General features: G+C 50.3%; 10 protein-coding genes across 10 annotated transcripts; 3 read left to right on the plus strand and 7 right to left on the minus strand.

Moving 5' to 3' along the window:
- Positions 1-109: 109 nt before the first annotated feature.
- On the minus strand, positions 110-2,240 carry FPRO_12856 (uncharacterized protein; the record flags this gene model as incomplete). Its single annotated transcript, XM_031223418.1, has 2 exons — positions 110-875; positions 925-2,240. The coding sequence occupies 2 exons, from the start codon at positions 2,238-2,240 to the stop codon at positions 110-112; spliced, it is 2,082 nt and encodes a 693-aa protein (XP_031088779.1).
- A 319-nt stretch (positions 2,241-2,559) lies between these two features.
- FPRO_12857 (uncharacterized protein) lies at positions 2,560-3,393 on the minus strand (the record flags this gene model as incomplete). The annotated part of the gene is made up of 1 exon (XM_031223419.1): positions 2,560-3,393. The coding sequence occupies one exon, from the start codon at positions 3,391-3,393 to the stop codon at positions 2,560-2,562; it is 834 nt and encodes a 277-aa protein (XP_031088780.1).
- Positions 3,394-3,931: 538 nt separating this feature from the next.
- FPRO_12858 (uncharacterized protein) lies at positions 3,932-5,490 on the plus strand (the record flags this gene model as incomplete). The annotated part of the gene is made up of 2 exons (XM_031223420.1): positions 3,932-4,024; positions 4,072-5,490. The coding sequence occupies 2 exons, from the start codon at positions 3,932-3,934 to the stop codon at positions 5,488-5,490; spliced, it is 1,512 nt and encodes a 503-aa protein (XP_031088781.1).
- A 160-nt stretch (positions 5,491-5,650) lies between these two features.
- Positions 5,651-6,502, minus strand: FPRO_12859 (uncharacterized protein; the record flags this gene model as incomplete). The annotated part of the gene is made up of 2 exons (XM_031223421.1): positions 5,651-6,319; positions 6,386-6,502. The coding sequence occupies 2 exons, from the start codon at positions 6,500-6,502 to the stop codon at positions 5,651-5,653; spliced, it is 786 nt and encodes a 261-aa protein (XP_031088782.1).
- A 308-nt stretch (positions 6,503-6,810) lies between these two features.
- FPRO_12860 (putative actin-like protein ACT2) lies at positions 6,811-8,131 on the plus strand (the record flags this gene model as incomplete). Its single annotated transcript, XM_031223422.1, has 3 exons — positions 6,811-6,832; positions 6,917-7,336; positions 7,401-8,131. 3 exons carry the CDS (start codon positions 6,811-6,813, stop codon positions 8,129-8,131), a joined length of 1,173 nt encoding a protein of 390 aa, XP_031088783.1.
- A 1,787-nt stretch (positions 8,132-9,918) lies between these two features.
- FPRO_12861 (uncharacterized protein) lies at positions 9,919-11,277 on the plus strand (the record flags this gene model as incomplete). Its single annotated transcript, XM_031223423.1, has 1 exon — positions 9,919-11,277. One exon carries the CDS (start codon positions 9,919-9,921, stop codon positions 11,275-11,277), a length of 1,359 nt encoding a protein of 452 aa, XP_031088784.1.
- Positions 11,278-12,633: 1,356 nt separating this feature from the next.
- Positions 12,634-13,301, minus strand: FPRO_12862 (putative ADP-ribosylation factor 6; the record flags this gene model as incomplete). Its single annotated transcript, XM_031223424.1, has 3 exons — positions 12,634-12,797; positions 12,848-12,994; positions 13,052-13,301. The coding sequence occupies 3 exons, from the start codon at positions 13,299-13,301 to the stop codon at positions 12,634-12,636; spliced, it is 561 nt and encodes a 186-aa protein (XP_031088785.1).
- Positions 13,302-14,511: 1,210 nt separating this feature from the next.
- FPRO_12863 (uncharacterized protein) lies at positions 14,512-15,876 on the minus strand (the record flags this gene model as incomplete). The annotated part of the gene is made up of 1 exon (XM_031223426.1): positions 14,512-15,876. The coding sequence occupies one exon, from the start codon at positions 15,874-15,876 to the stop codon at positions 14,512-14,514; it is 1,365 nt and encodes a 454-aa protein (XP_031088786.1).
- An 871-nt stretch (positions 15,877-16,747) lies between these two features.
- FPRO_12864 (putative phosphomannose isomerase (manA)) lies at positions 16,748-18,148 on the minus strand (the record flags this gene model as incomplete). The annotated part of the gene is made up of 2 exons (XM_031223427.1): positions 16,748-17,950; positions 18,005-18,148. 2 exons carry the CDS (start codon positions 18,146-18,148, stop codon positions 16,748-16,750), a joined length of 1,347 nt encoding a protein of 448 aa, XP_031088787.1.
- Positions 18,149-19,765: 1,617 nt separating this feature from the next.
- On the minus strand, positions 19,766-21,225 carry FPRO_12865 (uncharacterized protein; the record flags this gene model as incomplete). The annotated part of the gene is made up of 3 exons (XM_031223428.1): positions 19,766-20,914; positions 20,970-21,077; positions 21,172-21,225. The coding sequence occupies 3 exons, from the start codon at positions 21,223-21,225 to the stop codon at positions 19,766-19,768; spliced, it is 1,311 nt and encodes a 436-aa protein (XP_031088788.1).
- Positions 21,226-25,668: the final 4,443 nt, after the last annotated feature.

The raw sequence follows: 25,668 nt of genomic DNA on the forward strand, positions 1-25,668 counted from the left end.
GCTTATCGTTCGCATCCGAGCCATTGCTAATTAAAAAGCTGCATATTTCTGGAAGATTCAAAGCAGAAGCCATGTGCAATGGCTTGAAAGAAGGAAGCATCACTATTTTCTATGCATGTACTTCTGTCTCGTTCTTTGGGTCATATCTCGAGCCGATACCAGTGGCATACATTACGTTCTTGAAGACCTCAACAGCCCAGCACATGAAATATGCTCGCTTGGAAGGCTGGAACAAAGACTTTGCTAAGTCCAGAATTTCAGAGTCGCCAAGTCCACCTTTTGTGAGCTTGATCCATAAGAGGGCGGCATGTCTGTAGAATGGGTAGCACTCGTCCCTTTGGCGAGTAGCAGCGACTTGTGCGTTTGGCTCTTCAGGTATCCTGTCAAAGTTCTTCATCTGGAGAAACCTCAAGCACTGCGTAGCAAGAAGTGATTGAGTTGTCGATCGGGCAATCCAGTATTTTTCGATGCCAGTTGTTTGAAAGATTGCTTTCTCGTCTTCCGGAAATTCGCGAACAGAGAAGTGGGCAAACTCAAAGTACTTCCCGTCTGTAGATTTTCGGATGAGGCTGCTACACCTCTTCATTATCTCGAACTCCGGTATAATGTTTCTCTCCTCTAGCGTCCCACCTATTGCTGGCGTTGAGACCGCTTGTTGAAGCTCAACTATTGTCAGCTTTGGGTCTGCTACGGCCATGAAGTGCAGAGACATCTGGACCATGTTTTGTACCCAAAGAGAGCACTTGCTAACTCGCTCAAGAAGACGACGATAACTCTCAGGAAGATCGGGCGGGAGTTTGGTCAAAGCCTCGCGGCGCTCTTGGTCATGGGCACAGTTACACAGGTAGTCCAACTGACAAACCACCCATCTGAACCTAGATTCTGTTATTTCTGTTTGTAGTACATAATCACGATGGGTCTTACATTCCATCGGCCTTTCCCACCAAAGCGCTTCGGATCTCCTCTTTGATATCCGCACTGGTCAGCTGCAGTTGTCGTGTACGGATCCTCTTATCAACTTCGGCATTGACGTATAGTTCAACATCCTCAGTATGCGCTGCTATTTGGATTATTTCAAATTCTCCTTCGAGCCGTACGCGGATGTTGTAGTGGTCCCGGCTAAAAAGGGCCATTGAGAGCCCATCAGAGTAGTCGGCTAATTGGATCAAGTTGTCCACGACTTCGTCGGTCATATCATCGCACTCATCGAGGCCATCGATGACAATGATGGTCTGATCAAATGTTTTACACATTTGACTGATCTGGGCTCGTAGTTCGTCGGCATCTGCAGTCTGTGGGAGTCCCTTTGGAGGGTAAAGAACCTCGTAGTACGCGTTCAGGAGATGAAAAGATTCATCATTTTGACGTGCAAGTTGAGAAGCCAATGCACCCAAGATATTCACAATATTCCATGTTTTCGAATCCTTGTAGTCACAAAAGAAAAACGCAGCTCCTATTTTACGAGAAGTGTGACTGCGAGTGAGAGCTTCTTGAACGACGGAGCCAGCAAGGACAGTTTTGCCTGCTCCAGGTATTCCAGTCAGCCATATTTTGGAGCCTGGCGTTTCGAGCCAGCGAACAAAAGTTGGCGACTCAGTCAGCCAGAGTCCTGTCATTGAATGGCGAAGCCTGATACTTGTTTGTAGCGCGGGCTGTGGGTTTACTTTCATGAAATGATCAAGAATGCGTTTCTTTCGATCATTGATGGCTATCGTGGTGTTGATCTCAATTCTTCTTGCCACTTCTCCTAAGGCGGCAATCTTCTTGTCTATTTCATCAGACTTGGAGAGCGATAGCTGCATTTTCCGCATTGAGTCGGCAAGAAGGGCTACATTGATGGTTTCCTTGTGTCGAGACAGCTCGGCCAGAAGCTCTTTTGTCTCTGAGGATGAGAAGGGCCATTTGAGCTGTCGAATGATGCCGTCAAACTTGGATTTTTTGAAGCTCTCAGATGCTTTTCTGACTCTTGAATCGATTTTGTTGAATGTCTTGTAGCAGTGGTTCAGGTAGTGGTTCCTTAATGTCGGATCGAAAGACTGCCCTTCATCCTCCAGGTCTGATGTCAAAGCCTCGAGGCGTCTCAACACGCTGGCCAGATTGTTGATCTCGTCAAGAAGATTCTGAATCTCATCCTTTGTGTCCTTGGCGGCTCTGACGAATTTGAAAGTTGTCTTGAAAACAAGATCAGCCAGAGAGATCAAGCCGGCGATACTGGCTGCCAAAGAAAGAGGGTCGGCCATGCCAATTGTCATTCGAAAGCTATCGTATCTCGATGTTGGACTTTATGTGGAAGCACTTGAATTTGTCCTAAGTCAGAGATTTGAGAGCTGGCGTGCCACCCCCGCGTGGTGCGGCTGAATGGAAGGCAAGATCATGCAAGTCCTGTCAGCCCTCAGCTGCAGAAAATGCCTTACTGCAGTTTCTGCCTAAAGCAGGCGCACTCAACTCAGCCCGAACCAGGCCTTTGAAAGTTACATAAACATTCTTGTAAAGAACCTGCTTTCTAATGACATGCAATATCTCTATCGGTAACAACAGCTGCCGGCCAAACTGAACAGGCTACAAAATCTCGAACTCTTTGGGCAATTCTTTATCCTGTACCCAAGCAGCAATCCCAGAAGCAAACAACTCTGGAAGTTGTAAATGCCAAGGGTGATAAGCATCCCTCACAACGACAGCCTCATTCTTGACTCCTGTCTTCTCTCCTCCCTCTCTCAGAATAACACCCATATCTCGTGCAGGATCAATCTGATCCATCTTCCCTCCCGAAATAACACAAGTTCTGACTCCAGAATCTGCAACTGCTTTGATGTCCTCCATACTGAAGGCACTGAGCTCCTTATTCATCGCCTTGGACCTCTCCGGTGAATGGTTCTTCTTCCCTTCGGCAACCCATTCTTCATAGTCAATTCCCTGCCGTCGCAGCGATGCCTCAAGCACACCAGGAATGCTCTGTATGCAATTCACAATCGACATGGCCATCGGGTGCTCAAAGAACCACTTGAATAGTCCTCTGTATGGGTAAGCACCTGTGGAAAACGTCGACAACACGACGTCGGGATGGCGAGATGTGAGAACGAGAGCGATGAAACCGCCCAGTGATAGACCAACAACATGTGCTCTCCCACCGTGTGCATGCTTTCGAATGACTTTGCATACTTCATCAGCAGCTGTTGCCAGGGTCAATGGGCGCCCAATATCCCAGGACCCAGAGTGCATGGGAAGATCGACGAGGATTAGGTGATAAGAGGACAGTGATTGCTGGGGAGCAACCAGCTTCCATTCGATATGGCTGCCTCCACCACCATGTAAGAATATTATTGATTCTTTCTGGTCCGTGTTGCGCTCCTCAAAGTAGAGTAGCTTCCCATCGTCAATTGGTACCTCAGACATGTTCAGGGTAGTTCGTAGACCAAATATTTACACAAAGTATGGTTTCTCGCGACAGCGAATCACAGAGATCTCGAAAAAGTTAACAGGAACGGGAACTGACTGGGGCTTGGCACGTATTTAAAGTAACTGCAACAAGCTTTAGAGGACCCAAACTCTCATGACTGTTGAGCTTCCGGGTAATCGGCAGACTATTGTGATAAGGAACCAACACGCATACGTGTCACAGCTCAACATTGGTCAAATCAATACGAGACCAGTACCCTGGAAAGACTCGGTTCAAAAGTTCGTAAAATACTCTCAGATAAAGGTCAATCGGCTCGTTGCACTCCAATAGCCCGGATTTGGACACTCTCATTCCAATCCATTGCCATGATGAACGCAGGGGGGCCAAAAACAGGGGTAATCCACGCCACAGCGCACGTGGACCCACCCCCATCACAAGCTAACGTTAACTCAAGCTACCCCAGATCCTCACCTCGAACCCTCAACCTTACCCCTTCACCAACCCATTCTCTCGACGAAATATCCGACCGCCAACATGGCCGGTATCAGACTCCGCGATGTCAGCGGGTATCTGATCTTGCTCATCGCCATCTCGACCCTGGGGTCGTTGCAGTTCGGTTTTCACTTGGTACGTTTGCTCAGATCGCCGTGATAATAGCTAGCTAACTATCTTAGGCTGAACTCAACGCACCCCAGGATGTTATTACATGCCGCAAGAAATCGATCTCCGCCCTCAACAAGATCAAAGGACTGGTCTACAAGCCGAAAGACGACGATGCTGGATCTGGTTTCATGCCGCACTGTATCCCCATGGACGAGGCTTCGTTTGCGACGATATCTTCCATCTTCATGCTTGGTGGGCTGTTGGGAGCTTTGGCCTCTGGACCCTTCTCGTCGAAACGCGGACGCCTTCCTGCGATGCGCATCACGGGTCTGCTCTATTTGGTCGGAGCAGCTATTGAGACCGTCGCAGGAAGCGTCTTCGTCATGGCTCTCGGTCGCTTGTTTGCTGGTATTGGTGCTGGAGCGTCAACTGTCGTTGTCCCTCTTTACATCAGCGAGATTGCACCACCCAAGGAACGTGGACTATTTGGCTTTATGACGCAGATCTCGATCAACTTTGGTATCCTGGTGGTTCAGACCATGGGATTCTTCCTGAGCTACGGCAGTGCTTGGAGATGGATCCTCGCTACTGGAGTCTTCATTGCGACAGCTCAAACTTTGGGTCTCTTCGTCGTCCCAGAGAGTCCATCGTGGTTGGCGGCGCAGGGAAATGCGCCCAAGGCCAGGCGGACCCTGCAGATGATTCGTGGCAACGGCTACGACATCCATGAGGAGACTGAGACCTGGGACTCAGATGACCGTGATGCTTCCGAGGAAGATGGCTTGCTTCAGGCGGATAGTGCCTCCGAATCACCGTCGAAGAACCGGACTGAGCATCTTGGATTCTTCGAAGTACTGAAGGATCCTGATACCAGGCCTGCAATCGTCGCCGTCGTGGGCATCATGTTTGCCCAGCAGCTCTGTGGTGTCAACTCGATCATCATGTACTCCGTGTCTCTTCTTGCCGATTTGCTGCCCGTCTCTTCGTCACTGCTCACTATTCTCGTTTCCGTTGTCAACTTGTTCACTACCATCGCATGCGCTCCTCTCCCAGATCGTCTCGGTCGCAAGACTTGCCTCCTTGCCTCGATTATCGGACAAGGAACAAGCGCTCTCATTCTGGCCATCTCGATCATCTTTGGAATCAAGATTCTCTCAGCCATCGCCGTCGTGGCGTTCGTTGGCTTCTTCGCAGTTGGTTTGGGTCCAGTACCCTTCCTGATCTCCTCTGAGCTGGTGGGACAAGAGGCTGTTGGCGCCACGCAAAGTTGGTGTCTCGCAGCCAACTACGCAGCGACCTTCTTGGTCGCTCAATTCTTCCCGATCGTAAACTCAGCTCTTAACGACTTGCTGGGCGGTCACGGATGGGTTTACTTTATCTTCGCAGGCCTGGCCGCTGGATCTGCTATCTTTGTGTTCTGGAACGTGCCAGAAACAAAGGGCAAGAAGGATGTCGATGAGGTTTGGGGCAGGACAAGGCGCGTTGATTAGAAGCCTGCGACAATTGCTGCCTCGACTTATTGTCATTAAACGTTCACGATTGTTATTATGCGTGGGGTACACGCGCGGAGTGATTTCTTTATTTGTATTCAAGCAGCGTAATAGACAGTCGCAGATATGGCTCTACAGATAGAACGAGGCGACTGCTGATTTACCGAAAGATCTTCTTGCTGCGGACCATCTGCTCCAACTGCATGATGCCCGCCTTGACTCCGTCGACGATGTAGACAAGGTTACCGTCAGCCTTGCCGTACTCCTCGATAGCAGTCGATCGGATGATCTCCTCCAGACCAGCCATACCACCGCACCCCATGAGCACAACCGACACTTGTCCCTCATTGAGCAACTTTCGTGTTGCCTCCTTGAGCTTCTCCCTTACCTTCTCCGGAGGAACAGTGTGAAAGTCACCCGCCGTAAGCCCGGACGAGAAAACACCAGCAAATTTGTTATTCACGTCATCCTTCGCCTGCCCAAGAAAGTTCTTGACGCCATGCGACAAGTGGTCCTCCCACCACTTTCCAGTAGTGACGATCCCCCATTTTCCTGCATTATCGGGTGCAGCCATGAGCGAAAGAGACGTGAGAATACTCGCCTCAAAAATCCCAGTCACTGCAAGATGTCGATACCTAGTCAACTTTGACACCAAGCAATGAACGCTGAAACACGCAACGAGAACGCCGTCGTACTTATCCGACTCAAGCTCCTCCTCGATCTTGGGGTCATCGAGGACGGCCTGCGTGCTGCGGTCGATGCCCTCCTGGTCGTTGATGCTGTCTGGGGCGGAGTGGGGAGGGGCTGTGTAGGTATAGATCTCAACTGACTTTTGTGACACATCAGCCTGTGTAGAATTGAAGACTGTTTTGTTTTAGCTGTGTGTATATCATACGTCTGGGAGTGACATTTGGCGGATAGCGTTGGCCATGCCGTCAGTCATAATAGTGGATGAGTTTGGGTTTAGGACGAGAATGCGGAGATTCCGCCTGAGGAAACGGAGCTCGGACATGATGGCTGATGCAAAGACTCGACGATGAATATAGTGATATATATATAGCTTGATGAAGCTCTAAAACTGTTCTAACACTGAAATCTCTCACTTATCTTGAGAGGGGTTTCTACATGACGGAAGCTAAACCAGCTCGCGGGCGCCACGTGATCCGCCTCAGCCACCTCTGACGACGGTCGGCCACTCGAACCCCACTACTGACGACCACCTCAACCTCCTCTAAGCTGAAGCTCCCATATACCAACACGACACCTCCTCGGCCTCACAACCCTCCCAATACATATCCGCCGTCGTGGGCCATCACTATAATGTCTAACCCTCCACCCATTGGTAAGCTCCCATCCTCGCTCCGCAAGCTCCAGAAGCTCCCACCTCTCCCCTGACGCAAGCTGACCTCGAACCTCTACCGCTTAGTCCTCGACGGAGGTACCGGTTTCCTCAAGGTCGGATATGCCGCGCAGAACTTCCCCGAACATCAATACCCCTCCATCGTAGGCCGACCGATCCTTCGTTCCGAGGAGCAGACCGATAGCGATGTTGTCATCAAGGATATCATGTGCGGTGACGAAGCTGCCGCCGCGAGGACAATGCTCCAGATCAGCTACCCCATGGAGAACGGTATCGTTAAGAAGTGGGACGATATGGAACATCTGTGGGATTATACCTTCTACGAGAAGCTCAAGGTCGATCCTACGGGCCAGAAGATCCTCTTGACGGAGCCTCCTATGAACCCTCTTAAGAACCGAGAGAAGATGTGCGAGGTTATGTTTGATAGATATAATTTTGGCGGTGTCTACGTCGCCATCCAGGCCGTTCTGGCTCTATACGCTCAAGGTGAGTCTACCCCGAAGCTTCAATGCTTCTTGCGCAAGAGTTGGTGCTGACCAATGCGGTGTAGGTCTTAGCTCCGGTGTCGTAGTCGACTCAGGCGATGGTGTCACACACATTGTGCCCGTCTACGAATCCGTGGTCCTCAACCACCTCACGAAGCGATTAGACGTTGCCGGCCGAGACGTCACGCGCAACCTCATCAAGCTGCTGCTGCGCCGCGGCTACGCCCTCAACCGAACCGCCGATTTCGAAACTGTCCGCCAGATCAAGGAGAAGCTATGCTACGTGTCGTACGACCTCGAGCTCGACAAGCGCCTGAGCGAGGACACCACTGTGCTCGTCGAGGATTACACCCTGCCGGACGGACGTGTGATCCGCGTTGGCAGCGAGCGTTTCGAAGCGCCCGAGTGTCTCTTCCAGCCTCACCTCGTCGACAGCGAATCCCCCGGTCTGGGCGAATTCCTCTTCAACACCATCCAATCTGCCGACGTCGACATCCGCTCGTCTCTGTTCAAGGCTATTGTTCTGTCTGGTGGTAGCAGCATGTATCCCGGTCTTCCGTCGCGATTGGAGAAGGAGCTCAAGCAGCTGTGGCTCACACGAGCGCTGCAGGGCAACCCTGAGCGTTTGAGCAAGTTCAAGGTGCGGATAGAAGATCCTCCGCGACGCCGACACATGGTGTTCCTTGGTGGAGCGGTGTTGGCCAACATTATGGCGGACAAGGAGAGTATGTGGGTTACCAAGGCGGAGTGGGAGGAGGAGGGTACTAGAGTGCTTGAGAAATTGGGACCGCGATAAGAGAGAACCTCTGAGCGTTTGTTAGAGGGGAAGGTATTTTGCGTTCAAGTCAGTCTGTGGTAGACAGCAAGAAAAGACGTTATGAAGATCATGTTGCCTTGACTGGGAGTCTCATTTCTGTGTTGGTGTCAATTGAGCTAATTGACCATTTCAGACGAGTTTCAATGTTAAGATCATTGAGAGGCGATAGCATGAGAAGTATAGTTCATGATCATTCCAAAAGCGTGTCCAATGTAACCATCACCAACAAGCTTGACACCAAAAAGCCAGCTTAGTCATCACTGATATGTGACAAACAGTCGCAAAGTTCTGGAACACGAGGCATGAATCTCGATCATACCAAACCCATTCTCACCATTATCCTTTGTCGCAAACCCTCCCATCGCCAGCGCAACCGATCGCTTTCACAGCCAGACTCAGACTCATAACCATCTTATTCCCAATCTCCACAGGGGGCTCCGCAGCGATTACCCCATATCGCGTCTCTCGCCCCAAGGGATAGAGATCCGTGCCGCAAGGAGACTGGAAAGTGAGTACAGCGGCTGCAGCTCCCGAGAAACCTTACAGTGCCGTGCCGTTGTTTTATTAGAGTCTGCGGCACCAAAGTCAAAAAAGGGAGAAAAGGGTGCAGTACGGGATACACAATCTCGTATGCGCATCCTATCAACTCTCACGCGTCGTGCATTAGAACGAGGAGGCGAGAATCTATTACCTACCCTCTATTACCTATTCCCTTTTTTTCCCCGCGCGGGGAGCCCTTTGCCTTTCTGAATTGATACCAAGCGGCGTACACTACACTACGGACGGGCACATCCAATCTCCTCTCCTGTGGGTGATACTCCACCCGCAAATCATTGATTTGAGAGAATCCCGCTTACGGGGACAGAGAGGCAGAGAGAGAGATAGTGCTCGGAAGGACCGTTCCGTTTTTTTTTTTTTGGAGGGTTCCCGGACAGTAAATGAGTGTAACGAATCCGCCGACGGGGGCTTCGGGCCCGGGATCCGTTGGCTTGGGTGTCGTCAGGGGGAGTTTGAAGAGGAGTGTTCAGGCGTCTTTTGAGGGTGAGTCCGTTCTATTTCTATTTTCCTCTCCAATTGCCGTTCATCTTTTGGGTTTGTCACATCTCACGAGCATATATCGCCTATCTAAAAGTTCCTTGTCTCCTATATCGGTCACACTGCACTGCACTAGTCTAGCTCAGCCGTTGCATGCATTTTGTATCTCTTCCGTGTCCATTCAATATTCATTCTCAATTTCCACGTACATAATCTTGTCGTCAGCTACTCTGATTTCCCTTTTCCTTTTTAATCGTCCTTCTCCTCTTCTTTAGAGTCTGCTTTTTTTAGGCCTCACTCGGGGTTCACGCCGCATACTTGTCCAAAGAGGGAAAAGACTATCTATCCTGAGGTGTCGACTTTGAACAACGACTTGCCTGACTCAAACTCTCCTCAACTCAGCTCAGCTCAGCTCAGCTCAGTCTCGGTTCTTCCGAGCTATCAACAACTCAACGTCTTTTTAAAAGTCTCATCGGCTGAAGCGTCTTGTCTTGTTCTGTCTGCCATTGTCATCACTTTATTTAATCTTTCGGTGTCTCGTTCTCTTTTTTCCGTCTTCGGCGTCTGATAAGCTTCCGTTGCTTTTTTGTCGTTGCAGCTGTGGACCTCAACCAGCCTTTCACATTTCGCCTCAATCACTCACCATCGTCATCTCACTCATCTTTCTGTGCCAATGCCGAGTGGTTAAACGCACACTTCACCAACCGAGACAAAAGCCTTGATCCTCGGCGATGCCTCTCCGTCCTCACATCGGCCTCGGGTTTCCTGCTCACGCTTACCAAAAACGTCATGTAGAACCTCACGATCGCTCGACTGGGTATCAGCCCAAAGTCCGAATCACAGATCGTTACCGCATCATTGGCTTCATCAGCTCGGGTACCTATGGACGGGTCTACAAGGCTGTTGGCCGCAATGGCAAGCCTGTGGGTGAATTCGCTATCAAGAAGTTTAAGCCCGACAAGGAAGGTGAACAGATCAGCTACACGGGCATCTCTCAGAGTGCGATCCGTGAGATGAGTCTTTGCAGCGAACTTCACCACATCAACGTTATTCGTTTGTGCGAAATCATGCTTGAGGACAAGTGTATCTTTATGGTGTTTGAGTATGCCGAGCACGATCTATTACAAATCATCCATCATCACACACAACAGCCACGACATCCGATTCCCCCGGCAACTATCAAAAGTATCATGTTCCAACTCCTCAACGGATGTCAGTACCTACACATCAACTGGGTTCTTCACCGCGATCTCAAACCCGCCAACATCATGGTCACTTCATCAGGCGAAGTAAAGATCGGAGATTTGGGTCTAGCGCGTCGTTTCGATAAACCACTACACTCACTCTTTAGCGGTGATAAAGTTGTCGTCACTATCTGGTATCGGGCTCCCGAACTCATTCTCGGTTCATACCACTACACGCCTGCCATCGATATGTGGGCTGTTGGGTGTATTTTCGCCGAGCTTCTTTCCTTGAGGCCGATATTTAAAGGAGAGGAAGCCAAAATGGATAGCAAGAAGACGGTTCCCTTTCAACGCAACCAGATGCAAAAGATTATTGAAATCATGGGCGTGCCAACAAAGGACAAATGGCCTCTTTTATCGACCATGCCCGAATACAACCAACTCAACACTCTGGCCAACTCCATGGCATCATCTCACCACAATCATCACAGCCATCATCATCCTCATCACCACCACGGCCACTACGGCTCCCGCAACCCACCGCCCCCTCCTCCAGGCGGCTCAAACCTCGAGAAGTGGTATTACAGCACCATCAACCACACCAGCGCCCCCGGCGGCACACCACCACTTGCCTCTCTCGGCTCAGAAGGCTACAAGCTCCTCGCCGGTCTTCTGGAGTACGACCCCTCAAAACGTCTCACAGCTGCACAAGCTCTTCAGTCTCCCTTCTTCTCAACCGGCGACCGTGTCAGTGCGAATTGTTTCGAGGGCTGCAAGAACGAGTATCCTTGTCGACGTGTGAGTCAAGACGATAACGATATACGGACGAGTAGCCTTCCGGGTACGAAGCGGAGTGGATTACCGGACGACTCGTTGATAAGGCCTGCCAAGAGGCAGAAGGAGTAGGATCCCAATGTGGTAAGAGGTCGTGCCTAACGAACTGTTCATCCTTGGGTCGTGCACCCATCGGTCATTCGGCCTGAACCATCCATTCGCCCGTCGATGGTTTACTGCCAGATTGCTCACCCACCTTCGTGTTTCTGTAAATGGTGTGCAACGCAATTTCCACATCGTTAGGCATGGGGTGGATTGTATCAATAATTATTGTTCGGCGTAGTACGGCGTTTATGTATAAATGGATTACGGTTGTCAGTTTTGGGTTGAGCGGATAGATAGAGCGGTTGTTATAGCATATACCCGGCGTTCAGTATAATGGAGATTAGTTCACTGCAGCTTATTCGTGATACAAGTGAAAGTTATATGGTCCATCCTGGAAAGGATAGCGGGTGGCAACTTTTACGTCCACGTTCTCAAACGGCATGCAACAAGGCGTGAGTCGATCTGCTCTGTACCAGAGCTGAGAAACAACTATGCAAGATAGACCATGAGTAAGTGCTGCGATCAGCAAGAAAGGAGCAATCAGGTACAACTTAGAGAATGGACTGCTAAGAACAAGGATCCATGGAAAGTTTAAACATAGTCGTATTCATCTCCCTTCACCCAACTGCCTACCCTCTACTCATCACTAAATCCACATCGCCGACTGACTCTTCCCCCAACCATCTCACATCACCACCCCAAGAAGTAAAAAAAAGGGTGCCATATCATTAAGACAAATATCATAAAAAAAAGGGGGCCCAGTGACATTATTTTTAACACAGGTTCTCTTTCACCAACGATACGGAAAAACACAAAGGGCGCATAAAAACCAGCAACGACAAAGATTTCAACAATACAAAAAAGACTTTCGAGGTCGACATGCCTCAGATACGTCTGCCTATCTCTTCTCTCTCTCTTTTCCCACAAACTGCCTGCTCCACCCGTTGTGAATTATCTATCATTTTATTGTGTGTAAAGTTCCTCCCCACATCCCCCTTCATCAACAAGAGTTTACTTCCCCCGTGGGAAATAAAATAAAATAGAAGAATTAAGAAGAAGAAGAAAAAGAAGCAAAGATATGATAAACAGTCCGGGTATTTCAGCAAATTCGGCGAGTTGTTTTGGTGTGAGGAGCTTGGAAAGGGCGTAGATGAGGGTTTGAGGGGTGATTTCTCCGTATGGAGAGGAGGGCTGTTATGATCCCGAGATGTGGTGTGGGCGAAATTATCCCTCCTTTGCCGCAAGCTTGGTATAGCTTGTAGACTCTTAATATCGAGATGCAGGTTCGGGAGGTAGGAAAGAATTCGGGATCGTTTCGAGATAGTGTGGTAGTGGAAAGCCCTCGGGGTGAAGACGAGAAACGTCGCATGACTCGCTCCTCGTCTACTTCTTAGCCGGAGTCGGAGGGGCCTTGACATTGTTGGACAACCACGCCAGACCCTCGAGAAGACCCTCGCCTGTGGTGGCGCAGCTGGGCACCACGTACCAAACCTTGTCCTTGAGCTTGGAGAGCTGGAGAGCCTCGGTGACTTCTTGGGGTTTCATAGCTGTACCTTGTTAGTGGAATCGTACAATGGGGGCCCAAAGGGAGACATACCCTCTGCCAAATCTTGCTTGTTGGCAAACACGAGTAGTAGACTGTCCTTCATCTCACGATCGTTGATGATTCGGTGAAGTTCTTGTCTAGCCTCCTCCATTCGGTTCCTATCAGAAGAGTCGATAACGAAGATAAGACCCTGAGTACCTGCAACCCCAAAAAGCATCAGTATTGACTCCATTCTCCGGGACCGTTATAACTCACCGCTGAAGTAATGCCTCCACAGAGGACGGATCTTGTCCTGGCCACCGACGTCCCAAACGTTAAACTTGACATTCTTGTACGTAACCGTCTCGACGTTGAAGCCGACCGTGGGAATCGTGGTGACGTCCTGGCCCAGCTTGAGCTTGTAGAGGATAGTTGTCTTTCCGGCAGCGTCGAGACCGAGCATGAGGAGGCGCATCTCCTTTGATCCGAAGATCTTGCCCATCATCTTTGAGAATTGGCCGCCCATGATTGCGGCTTGTGTAGAACGTGTCCGGTTATGTTAATTCGGTATGCGCTCGTGGGTGGTGGTGGTGTGATGTGATAGGAATACAAAGGGAGTTGAGTTGGGTTGCCGTGTTTCGTTTCGAAACCTGTTCGCAGCGCAATGTGTCAGCCTCGCTTCTCGCGTGATACCAATAATACAACAACGCTCTCCGATGCTACGAGAGGACAGAGAATGGCGAGTCAGATTACAACAGGTGTTGATTGATGTAATTGTTGCTGTCTGACGTGACGTCTTGTTCGCCAAAGAAAGGCGAGAGATCTTGACAAAAGCAATCAAGGCTCCAGCTTTCTCGTATCTCCCCCGCTGTTGATTCCCACTCTTGTCGTCTCCCGAGTCGCCGTTTGTTGATTGTCGCAGATAGAAAAGACCCAATACATACAACACACCTTGAGCTGTTCGTTGGCGCGTATCGCAACGTTTGTTTGTTTTGTTTTGTTTTGTTTATCCGTATCGCACGATCGTTTCGACGAGAAGGACTCCGAAACTTGGCGGTGTCTTTTCGAATGAAGACGTAGACGTAAACGTTGGAATACTACAGTGCCCTCAGAGGAATGGATCTAGTATCAAGCATCAATCAAATCTGGACTCTTCTCTTTTCCCCCCCGTCAGGGGGAAAAAAAAGGGACGGACGGGTCAATCCCTCTTGTTTGCTGCTTCCCTTCCCCTGGCCCTGGACTCCTCTCGGCCTAGCGCCCAGCACGGGGCAACCACGCGGGCGGGGACAATTGACAGCCCCAATCCCTTATGACGATAGGCCACTTGGGTCCCCTGTCCAGTCCCTGAAATGAGATACGGTCACTGTAAGGTACCCGGGCGGTCTGGCCTAGAGTGAGTGACCTGACCTGGCTCAAATTCCAGCCATAAACAACCTTACCGACAACCATCAATCAATCCGTTTGTCCATGGCCAGGGTCATCAACACTAATAACCTCCGAGGCTCTTCTTATTAGCGTAGGCCTCAAATCACTTCACTTCGGTCCTTCGGTCAACTTCATATCGTGCGTGCCCAATATCAACGGTAATAATACTCGATTGATGCTTGCTATTGCGTCGTAAGCAACTGCTCTATGGACTGTTTTCCTGGATGCCTATCATATCCACTGCAACGCTATCATTAAACGCACCGGAGCATATAATAACTCCTAGCACATATCTCCCGGTGCAGTCGGGCTTATGCTCGGTATTCAATCACAAACCTCCTCTCCACCTGTTGTAGTGTTGAAGAGTCATTCTCCCCCTCAAACTTGAGATTGACCTTGCCGTCGCTGTCCATGCTATGAACCTCCGCCTTGTAGAACGTGGTTGTGTTGGGATACAGTGCCAGCACCACCTTACCTGATTCCCAGTCCTTCAGCGTCGATGCTTGACTCTCAGGTGTAATGGGAATCATACTGCTGGCACTTGATCGGTACTCCTTCTGTTTGCTCTGGTCCTCGGGTTCTATATCGAGGACCTTGTATCGTCGGCTTTTGCCCTCACCCATCACCTGCGCGACCTCACCGAGTATCCAGTCTGACGTTGTATCCCCATTCAACGCTTTGGGCTTGAATGCAACTGCATCGCCTTTTGAGAAAACAACTTTGGACTTGTTGTTCCCTGATCCGACACCGCTTCCAACCGACCCCTGAGGCTCGACACTATCGGCCTTTGGGGGCATGCTGTCGCGGTCTCGTTCTCTTTCCCTCTCGCGTTCTCGTTCACGTTCTCTTGCTCGATCACCATATTTTCTTGCTGATCCTCCAATTGGACTCGGTACGGGAGAATCGCCAGCCCCATCAAAGTCGTAGAGCGAAGATGCTGCCGCCGCGCTGTCTCGGGCATTCCTCTTACCAGGCCCCGCTGCTTGAGCATCCTGCTGTTCCTTAGCGTGCACCACGGCGCGCAACACTTTAAGCTGCTCAATAGTATTTTTGAGTGCTGACATGTTAGCTTCCGAGTGCTTAACCCCTGTCCGACATAGCTGTTCCATCTCTTTCAACGAGTCACTCGGAATCTTTTCCAAGTCCATCGTACCGACTTGTTTATCCATCGTGACAAGCTCCGTAAGACTGTCATTCTCGGCATTGATTCCGGAGACAATCTCCCCCACTTGACTCTTGCACAGCTCCCATATCTGTACCTCCTCTCCATGTGAATTACCGTTGTTGCGGTTGGACGCCCGTCCGCTTCTGTTTCGTTGCGACATCTCGCGGTTGTGGCGCTCCGGCTTCACCGACTCCGGCCGCGGGGTATTATGTTCGCTTCTCGGCGACCTCTTCGGCGTGCCCACGTCTGAAGTGATATCCCGACTATGGTTCTTGGTTCTCGACTTTGTCGGGCGGCTTGGGGTGGAATCTCTGCTCGAAGGATCCTGTCGCTTCGAGCCTGATCGCTTCGGCTCCGGCGTGTTGGAGGACTGGCGCAGAGACTCTTGAAAGCTATTCTCCCTTGAGTGAGTACCGCTTCGCCTAGGCTTTAGGGGAATTTGGTAGTAGGGTCCGAGATCTTCTTGGAGGTTCTTGAGTTCGTCCCGCGCAGGCTTCTGCCCGTTAGCCATCCTGCCCCGATACCACCGCCTAAACAGAATGTTGCGATGAGAATCAACCCGAGGAAGGAAACATTATGACGACGAGACGACAATTGAATAAACGAAAGCAAGCGCAATTGGAAAAAAGAAAAAAGAGAATTGAAGCGCATAAGATTCATGAATTCAATGAGAAAAAATTGGACTAACCTGAGTTAAGAGAGGCCCGAGTGCTCACAGGCCGAGGCGGGATGGTATGGGGAAGGAAAGGCGACTAAGACAGAAGGCGCGTCGCAGATGAGAAGGGATCGGCAAAGAGAGCAAAAGACGAGAGGCTCTGACTGATTTTATAAGTGAATAGAGTTATTATATCATGTCATGAAGTAGAATAGAGTTGAGGTATAATTGAAAGCTTATTATTTTTGGTTCAATAGTGTAATCGTCGGGTATCATGTCGTGTCAATCGTGATGGTGCTTAGTCTTTCTCTACCAGTTGAGGCTGGTGATCCAGTGCCAAGGGAGCATCCTCCGCGGCAGAACAAAAGGCGGTGAGGACAAGTGGTGCCGCATTTGGAGGGGCTTGAGGGGAAGCTTCCTTATCATGACACCGATAAGGGTGTGAATTCGGTATTCACTGATTATTGACACTGTATCATGATATCTTGTGAACTGTAAAGGATGGTGTTGATATGTAAATGGACAGCATTGATCAGAATTAGAAGCGACTTCAGATCCAAACTAACACACCATGTTCCCCGATCTTCATAAATAAGGTTAGAGTACAACACATACCCTTGCAAAAGTCAATATCGGGCCACAGAGTGCCATCATGAATCTTTATTCCTCATTAAAAGTATATCTACCACAAACACCAATTTTCACACCCATACCATTCCCATAGCATCTATAGCTTTTGTTTCTCGGAGTCATCGATCTCGCAAAATGCCTTGAACGTTGTAAACTCATCATCCTCGCCCCCCTCACTCTCAAGCACAAGCTCAGCCGTAGCACCCACAAAGTACACATACCCCTCCTTCATCTCATAGCTCGTAGGCCCAACAGCGATTCTACCCTTTCCACTCGTGCAGATGACAATGCTAGGTCCCTCAATAGGCTCAAAAGTGGCCTTTGCGCCGTCACCGCGAAGCAGGGTGCGCACGACGCTGAACTCCTCGATGGGCGGGTCGTAGAGCACTACCCCTGAGCCGGAGCTGTAGGCGTTGCGGTTGAGTGTTGCGTAGGGATATTCGGTGGGTGTCATCTTTTGTTGCTCGATGGGCGCGAAGTTGTAGGTCAGCATGTCGACGAGGGTTGAGACGTCCTTGAACTTGGGTGTGAAACCAGCGCGGACAACGTTGTCGGAAGCTGCCATGCACTCCATGATGTCGCCGGAAATGTAGGCGTGGATGTCATCGGCGACAAGGAACAAGGCCTCACCAGGCTCCAGTGTGACAAAGTTGAGGAAGAAGAGCACAAAGCATCCAATGTCGTCGCCAAACTCGCCGTGTGTTCGCTTCACAAGCTCAGCGAGCTTCTCGCCAGAAGTAGCAGGGACACCACCGCCAGCGAAATCAGCGCCCTCCTTCTCCGCCTGCTCAACAAGCTTGGGCATCTGCTCACCAATATCCTCAGCAGACGACGCCATGAGCGCGCCAAAGGCCTTCTTCAAGAACTTCTTCTTCTCATCCGTAACACCCTCGTCACCATCCTTAGCAACCTGCGCAAACTCCTTCGCAGCTTCTTCGCCCACGAGCGCTCTCAGCGCAGGCACTGTGTCGAGGAAGTGAGCGATCTCATTGAGGGGTCGGAAACCGCAGAGACCCTCGAAGGGGGTAATGGCGATGGCCATTTCGGGCTTGTGGTTGTCATCGGGGTAGTTCTTTGCGTCGCGAGCGTGGAGTTGCTCGGCGAGTTTCTTGTTGGGATGGGCTTGGATCGAGAGCGCTTTTGCAATGGAGAGCACCTTGAAGAGAAAGGGGAGCTTGTTGCCATAGTGGGAGGAGATGGTTTGCGAGAGGAGGGATTGGTTGTCCTCGCAGAGATCGAGGAGGGTTCGGCCGGTGTTGAGGTCTCGAGAAGGGTTCGAGGGATGAGTTCCCATCCACAACTGCGCAGGCAATTCTTAGTATGAGCTATAGACACACATCATGTAGATGCTCACCTCTGCGTAGGGAGTATCAGACTCGATCTTCAGGTCATCAGAGGGCGTAGCGGCCGCAAATCGCGCAGCGGCAGAATCATTGCCCTTCTTTCCCCAGGCGTACGAGTTCACGCCGCATTGTAGACGAAGTAGAGGAACCTGCATGTTTGCGATGTTCGTTGTTGGCGGTGAATGCGACAATGAAGCTATAGCTTAGCTTGGAGGGGTCAAATGTCTAAAATCGAAACGCAAGTCTTTGCCTTGGATATAAAATCTTCTAAGCTATCAATCGCAAAGAAGAGAAGAAAATATCAGGAATTGCAAAGTTGGCCAAACAGAAAACAGATGATGACAACAGTTATGACGGAGCCCGTGGAGGGGAAGTCACAGCATTACCCATCAGTTACGTTGACCCCCCATCACCCAAATTTAGCTCCCCCGTCCCCTCACCCTTCAGTGAACCACCTGCACTCTAACCGCTATAACGACGGGACACGAACGTGGTGATTCCGGGCTCTTGTAGGAAAAAGTACCGGAGTAGGTCCGTTTTTAGAACGTCCAAGAACCCCGCTGTGGGCCTGGAACTATCGACTCGTCTTTTTCCTATTTTGGGTTGATCTCATCCCTGTGATCGTGAGCCTCATTACACAATAGCAGGGGTTTTATATTGCAACTCAAGGGCTATCATTTGGCGGGATGACAACTATTCGATAGTCTTGTCTTCGGCTTCCAAATATACCAACTGTCACTCAGAAGACGATTTCACAGCAAGATTGGTGAACATTGGGTACACATCGTAAAGATACATGTTATTGAAAAGCAGACTCACTAATGAGTACTCAATGCTCATGAGGTGCTGCATACATGTACACAGGTGCTTCGTCAAACGACGTCAGCTCTTTCATCTAACTTAGCTGAGACAAAGCCCAGTCATTCACTATCTATCCATTATCCGACCAGTTCCTACTCTCAATCTTGACTTTCACCATTTTTTGTTGTCCGAAAATAAAGCAATGTACAGACTTATGCACCCAACAGAACAGAACAGACCAAAACACCTCGTTTCCTTCTCCCAGAACTTCAAGGTCTGATAACTCATGCAGTCCGGGCCCAATGGTATGACTGTGTTCACCCACGCAGCAATCTGTTTTCCTCTCTTGTACCGAAAGACTCTAAAATCAAGGGCTGCAAGGCAAGGCGAGGCAAGGCCCTGGGGATAAAACGCCAGAGGAGGTCAAAGCTAGGAAAATAGCGATATGCTGCACACTTCGACAACCAATCATGCAAATAAAATGGAAAAAGCAGAAAGAAAAGAAAAACACGTAACTCATGTATCGGGGTGGGAGATAAGACTCGACCGAGGCGCCACCGTGGCACAAACCAACGCTTGACATGCTTCCCCGGCGAACGCTGTGCTCATCGTCTTGCGAATTCTCTGGAGGGCTAACAGGCTCCCAAGTCGAAGTTGTTCCGACGGCGGGACGATCGATGAGTAATTCGTCCATGACAAGCGAGCTGACATTGGCTGGACATTCGTCTCATCACAACATACATTGTGCGTTTTCGTGCCTCGCCAACGACCTCAACTCCGTTGACCACGTAAAGACCAAAACCATAGCAACAACAGACAGTGAAAAGCCAATGGCAATGGCCGAAATGCCTACCCAAATGAAAACATAGCGTACTGTAAAACCTCAAAACCGTGTATCAATGCAAGCAAACAATTTACAGTGATACTAGCCGTAGCTCATATGAGTTGTCCTGCTTCGTCTCAAATAGATCTCAAGCTCGCAGCGTCCCCGTGGCCTTGCGGTAGCTGTCTGCGGCGGCGTCTGCCCCAACGCTTCCAAGATCGCCAGGAGGCATCATGTAAGCTGCAGATTGCTGCGTCATGTAATGCGAGTTGCTGTGGCCCAGTGGGAAGGATGATATGCCACCGCTGTTAAGGGTGGGCATGTCGCGACGAGCAGTAGTTGGAGGTGCCGCAGTGACTGAGTTGGTTGTGTCTATGTAGCGGTACGTCATCTCAGGGCCCTGACGCATGGAATCGGCCGGTCCCAGCACGGGTGCATCCGAAGAATTAGTGTAAGAGTAGTAGTCGTTGCTTTGGCGGCCGTATTGAGAAGCGAGATTCGTAGGATACGAGGGCAGACAGCCCGAGGTGGAGGACATGCTTGAGGACTCGTAACTTGTGTAACTCGAGGGCGCCTCGGAGGTGCTGCTCACAGGCGACGTATTCGATGTCGAAGCTTGCGACGACTTGCTGCTGCTGCTGCCGTAGATGGAGCTACCAGAATCGCTCTTGTAAGATGATCCCATCGAGTTGGGTAGCGCAGTCCGGCCCACTGGTGCGGGCAAAAGCCTGTCCCCCATGTTGACGCTTGCTGCCATGTTCTGGAAACCAAGGCTCTTCGAGTCAGTAGGAAGGCTCTGGTAACCCAGGCTCTTGGTGGAGTCTGGCATCATGGTCTGGTACGCGAGGCTTGCCGAGTCCGTAGTCACTGGAGCAGGTCGATGTACCAGGCTCGTGGCACTATTTGGACCACTGTAGGCGTAGTTTGGCTCCATGTCCACGCAGAGGGCAGACTTGCCTGGGGTTCCAGAGGCGATTCGATGGCTGATTGCATATTCCGAGTCATGGACTGAGGAGTAGGGTGCTTGGTACATGCTGTTGTAGTAGCTTTGATCATCCGCGTATCCATGACCCCAGGTTGCAAGGGGGCAGTACGGCTTCGCACCATATCCATAGGTAGTAGGGGCGCGATAGACAAAAGGATCACTGGTGTAGGATGACACACCATCAGCATAAGCTGGGGCAGTCGAGGTCAGAGACGATATGGCAGAGCTTCCTCTCGCCTGGTACTGTCGAGAAGCTTCAAGGCTGTAAGTAAAGCCTTCACTCTTCACAATAGATGCTTCATGAGACGCAACCTAGTCCATAGTGTAAGCAGTAAACTACACAGCATCACTCCACGTGGAAACATACTCTGAGGAATTGGCAAGGCTCGTGGCCTGCATTCTTGCAGTTGGTGCATGATTCTCCGTTGCCAGCATCGCCACTGCAACGAATCTTCCTCTTTCGACACCGACCACACTGAATCTGTTGTTAGCACGCTACACAACTATGTAAGTCTCGCGCACACACCACACACCAGGTAAGGAAGGGGATGGGGGAGGTTTGCACTTACTGCTACCGCGATGCGCTTCCTCTGGGGAGTCACATCGTCGTCCCTCTCGCTCATGATAGTTGTCCTCGTGTCAGGATGAACGGGGTAAGCGGCCCCCCGACGCTCCGGGTATGAGAAGATATTCACCCGGCTCGGCCCAAATCGCCGCGGATCTGTCGAGTAGCAGTTTGGACTGACCATTGTGCCGGTCCAGTTACGGGTACTCGAGTAGTGAAAACAAAAGACTAGAGTCTAATTCAACACTCAGAGTGGCTGTATGTCGAACTGCCTCATAGAGATTGGCAATCTTCCTTGTTGGGTGATATCTTATCACAGGAGTAGTCTCAAAAAAAAGATCCCACGGCTGTCAAAAGACAAAGCCCAGAGCTTGAAGTCGTTCCCGGATTGCAAGCACTCGTCCGTCGGGACTCTCGGCAACTAAGGGACTCAAGTGAACAATGGGTTTGTTGCCGTGGATTTGATGAACAGTTGAGTGAAAGACTATGATTACCAGTTCCCGTCAACTTCGGCTTGACAGAACTTGGAGTTTTTGAGGAAGCAGAAATCAACGAGACCGAAAGAAACAAGAGATCCAAAGACCAGAAGATCTGCGGCCGATGGCATCCTGATATACTCCGTACCACTCACTGACTTAGACCGCTCCTGGGTATGGCCGTTTGGATAGTGTTTGCTTCGCCCATGCTCAACGATGACTTACCCTTCCTGCCAATAAACGGCCCTAATCTTTGGCAACACCGAGTAGATCCACATCAACCAGGGAGTATAGTATATCGAGGCACCTCCTCCGGTGCTCTGTGCAATGGAGAGACAGCTCGTACAACAGATGACATTTGCCCAGAGCCCTCCCTCATAGTCCTCCTCACCTATCAGTGCTACGCAAAAATTGTCTGGCTGGAGGCTACTAGCTTTGCGAGAATGCCACGGATAACAACAGGTGGCTTGCATGATGGCAGGATTACCATGAGGCAGCGATCCCTCACTAACATGGCATTGATGGAGCGAATCCAAACAGCGAATCCAAACGGGCTTCCAGCCTAAAATGGCAGCAGCCAGATCTAGTTGATCGGTCTTGGGCTTCCCCGGATCGTATGAGATGCAGATGGCCTCGCCTGGGTTGAACTATTCAGAACCTGAAACGAGCATCCCCACACGGACTGCCTCTATCTGGAGTGGACTGAGTCGTGTTGAAGTCATAGAAATTGCTCTTCAAGTACACAGTTGAGGGTGCGACTGTGCTGCCATGCCATACGACACTTGAAGCGAGACGTACGTCGGCCGATAAGCAAGTCCGTGCAGATCTGACACTGCAACAACCGAGCTAGTCCAAGATCCCAATCCGTTTTGTTTGTCAAACAGCTCCTGTTCCTGTCTTGGGACAATGGAAGCACTCAAGCTGTAGTCAAGAAGAGACCGTCTTAGCCCACAACAGCAAACGGATATTATGTCTGGGGCAGCAATTGGCAAACCCCACCGAGACACAAGACCTTGACAGACAAGGTCAGGCCTGCAATGGAACCACGAAGCCTAGTTGTGAATCTAAACGATTGACTGATCTAGCTTCCGTCAGAACTTGGAGTGCAGAGATATCTTTCGCTTGTCGCGCAACGTACGCTAGTCGTCAAGAAATGCAGTGACTTGCTGCTTGTGATCCAGTTGTGTAACAGGCGTGCACTACAGTAACCGACAGGTACTTCGGTATATGAAGCACGCACAGTGGCCTTTCACCTATGGAGCTCTGCGCCTTGTCCCTTGCAATTGTCTTGTCTGATCTTGTCTCATACACGGGTCATCTACAATCCATGCTAACGATCAACGAATCTCGATAGAATCGCAGCCTCTTAACCCGGTAGCTGGGTGGTGGTGGGTCTATAACCCTTGCTGGTGTGTGCGGTAATATCGAAGCCAAGATACTGTTGCAGATAGCAATGTTTCGACAACAAACACCTGAAAACGTGGTTTGCAAGGCATCAACCTAATGCTGGTGCCCATGGAAAGAAACTCTTCCCGTCAGTCCAGGGGCGAGACTGAGGCACAAACTCACCTCACAATCACAACAGCCATCTTAGGCCATTGAAACGCTGTTTGACTTGCTTTTGACGTTGCTCCATGAATTTTCTTTTCTCACGGCGAGGCTTTGCAGGTGTAAAATGCAGAATTCTGCTCCAAGTCCCACTCGTAATGCAGTATCCTGTGGCCTGCGTTTGCTTGTATTGGGTACTCTGATGCTGGAGACTGGTCCCAACACAAAAATGAAAGGCAGCACACAAACGGCGTAAGAGTGGCCACAGCTTGACGAAAAAAGGTATGCCACCGTGGCGATGGTTACACAAGAATATGCCCCAACAAATGAGCTGAGTTGTCCGGCGTTAGATCTGCAAAATCATGATACAAAGAGGTCAACTTCCCAGATGCTCAAGCCAGCAACATGCAAAAAGCAAGGAGTGGCAGCCAGGACTCTTATCCACATTGGGGACAGTCCGCCATACGGTGCGTGTTGGTGCGAGTGTAAATATAGTATGAAAGCCAGAGCCCGTATTGAAAGAGCCAAGAAGGGGCATGCGTTGCAGAAATAAAGCCAAACACTAACCACGACCAGAAACATGGGAGCCGATAGGATATCTAGGTCCGATGACTTGCAGTTGGAACAAGCTTGAGTCTACGGCTGCGCATCGAGAACAGATTTCGGTAAAGACGCCACGAGAGACGGACAGATGCTCTTCTACAGGGATTTGCTACCTGTAGCGGAGGTCTTGCCCTTGTCGTTCGTGTGGCGCGATGTCTTGCTTGCATCAAACGCATAGGGCTTCGAGCTGACACCCTTCGTGGGTCTTCCAAGGCTGAGGCACGATTCCACATCGGTGGCGCTGTTCGAGTGAATATCCCCAAACAATAGAACTGTCTCAAGTAGTAGAGGCAAAGACAAGGTCGTTTGTGATATCTCTCGTCTCCAATCCATTGACCGAACGAGGCTTGTACGAAGAATCTTAAACTTGACGCAGTAGACATCGTTCGATGTCTTCACTTCATATCATAGCTGGATCAAACAGCCGTTCTTTTGAGTCAAGGCGGTTTCAATTGGTTCTGGGGTAAGCCTTCTCAACTCAAAAAACAAACGTACATCGTATTGCGGCTCATCAGTCATGGCCAGACTGCATACACAGTACGCAAGATAACCAGCCTCATGAAGCACGCTCCCTTCTTTCCTCTCTCGTTGCCCCACAATCTGTGAGAAGACAACGCCAATTCTCAACAGAGAAGACAGCCCGTGATGATACAGCAAGCGCAGCATTCAGGGCGGAAATTTCTTTCAGCAATAACCCGACGAGATGCTGTTCGCCCAAATGCCATTTAAGGGTGTGACCCATGAAGCTGCGTCTACCCGCGCTGTGCTTCCACCAATAAATACTATTGGTCACTCAGCCAAGGGGTTCACCTAGAAACCTCTCGTGGTCCACTAAAGGACGAGGATAAACTGCTTGATGGCTGACCAAAACTCCGTTCAACTGGGATTTTATGCCCTTGATTGTAGCAATGATCTGTAGCGATCCGCAAAACAGTCGCGGGGAAGCTCGATATGAAGATCCGGAGGTTGGATCACATGCAGAGAACAATCTGAAACTGCTTCCTTAGCAGAAACATCACAAGGCCACTGGCCTATATTGATTCTATGTCGGCTCCCGTTGGAGACTGAAATCGCAGTCAAGCCCGCCCCATGGCCGCTAAACCTGGCGGACGGGGCTTTGGCGTCTCGCAGTTGCACATCTCCACAAGTTTTGCCTGAACAATTTCATGCTTGGGCATGGCGTGTCGGCGTCACTACATGGGCCAAAGTACACAACACTGACCGATCAGAACTTACTATCTTGTCGTCTTATTGACGGATGGGTCCCCGAGCCATGTATGACCAAAGCTGCAATGATGCAATTGCCAGGCAACATTGCTTCTGCTTCGGTCATCGGTCCTCGAAATCCGTAGCTCGTGTTGTTGAAAGATATCGGAGTACCTCAACGTAGTACAGCCAATCTTCCCCAGTCATTGTTACCAGTACCGAGCTCATTGGCGATCTGAGACAACCGTATTGATCCATCTACGTACCCTGGGCAGCAGCCGCATCTCTCAGCCCAGAGCTTGTTCAAGGAATCTTCGTTGACTTAGACAGCTCAGGTGACAGGGCTCGGGCTCGACATTTGTCGAATAAGCCCAAGCTCGACCGTAGCAAGCCTTACTTGGGTGTTACATAGTCTTCGATGTGGTGAATACATGGCGGTCTCACCAACGTGCCTTGCATTGATGAGCTGGAGTTTGTGCCCGCCCGTGTCTCTAGAAGGCACAGGAGAAGCAATCATAGCCGAGAATGACGGGTTTTGATCTATAGGTAGAGAAGAAGAGACAGATTCTGGAGTGTTCGACTGAATGGCAGACAGCCAGCAAGCTCGTACAAAAAACAGTATTTGGATGTAAAGCCAAACATATTGTGGGGTGGTCTATAATGTCTGG

Source organism: Fusarium proliferatum, assembly GCF_900067095.1.
Source record: "Fusarium proliferatum ET1 genome assembly, contig: FPRO_scaffold013, whole genome shotgun sequence".
Lineage (NCBI taxonomy): Eukaryota > Fungi > Ascomycota > Sordariomycetes > Hypocreales > Nectriaceae > Fusarium > Fusarium proliferatum.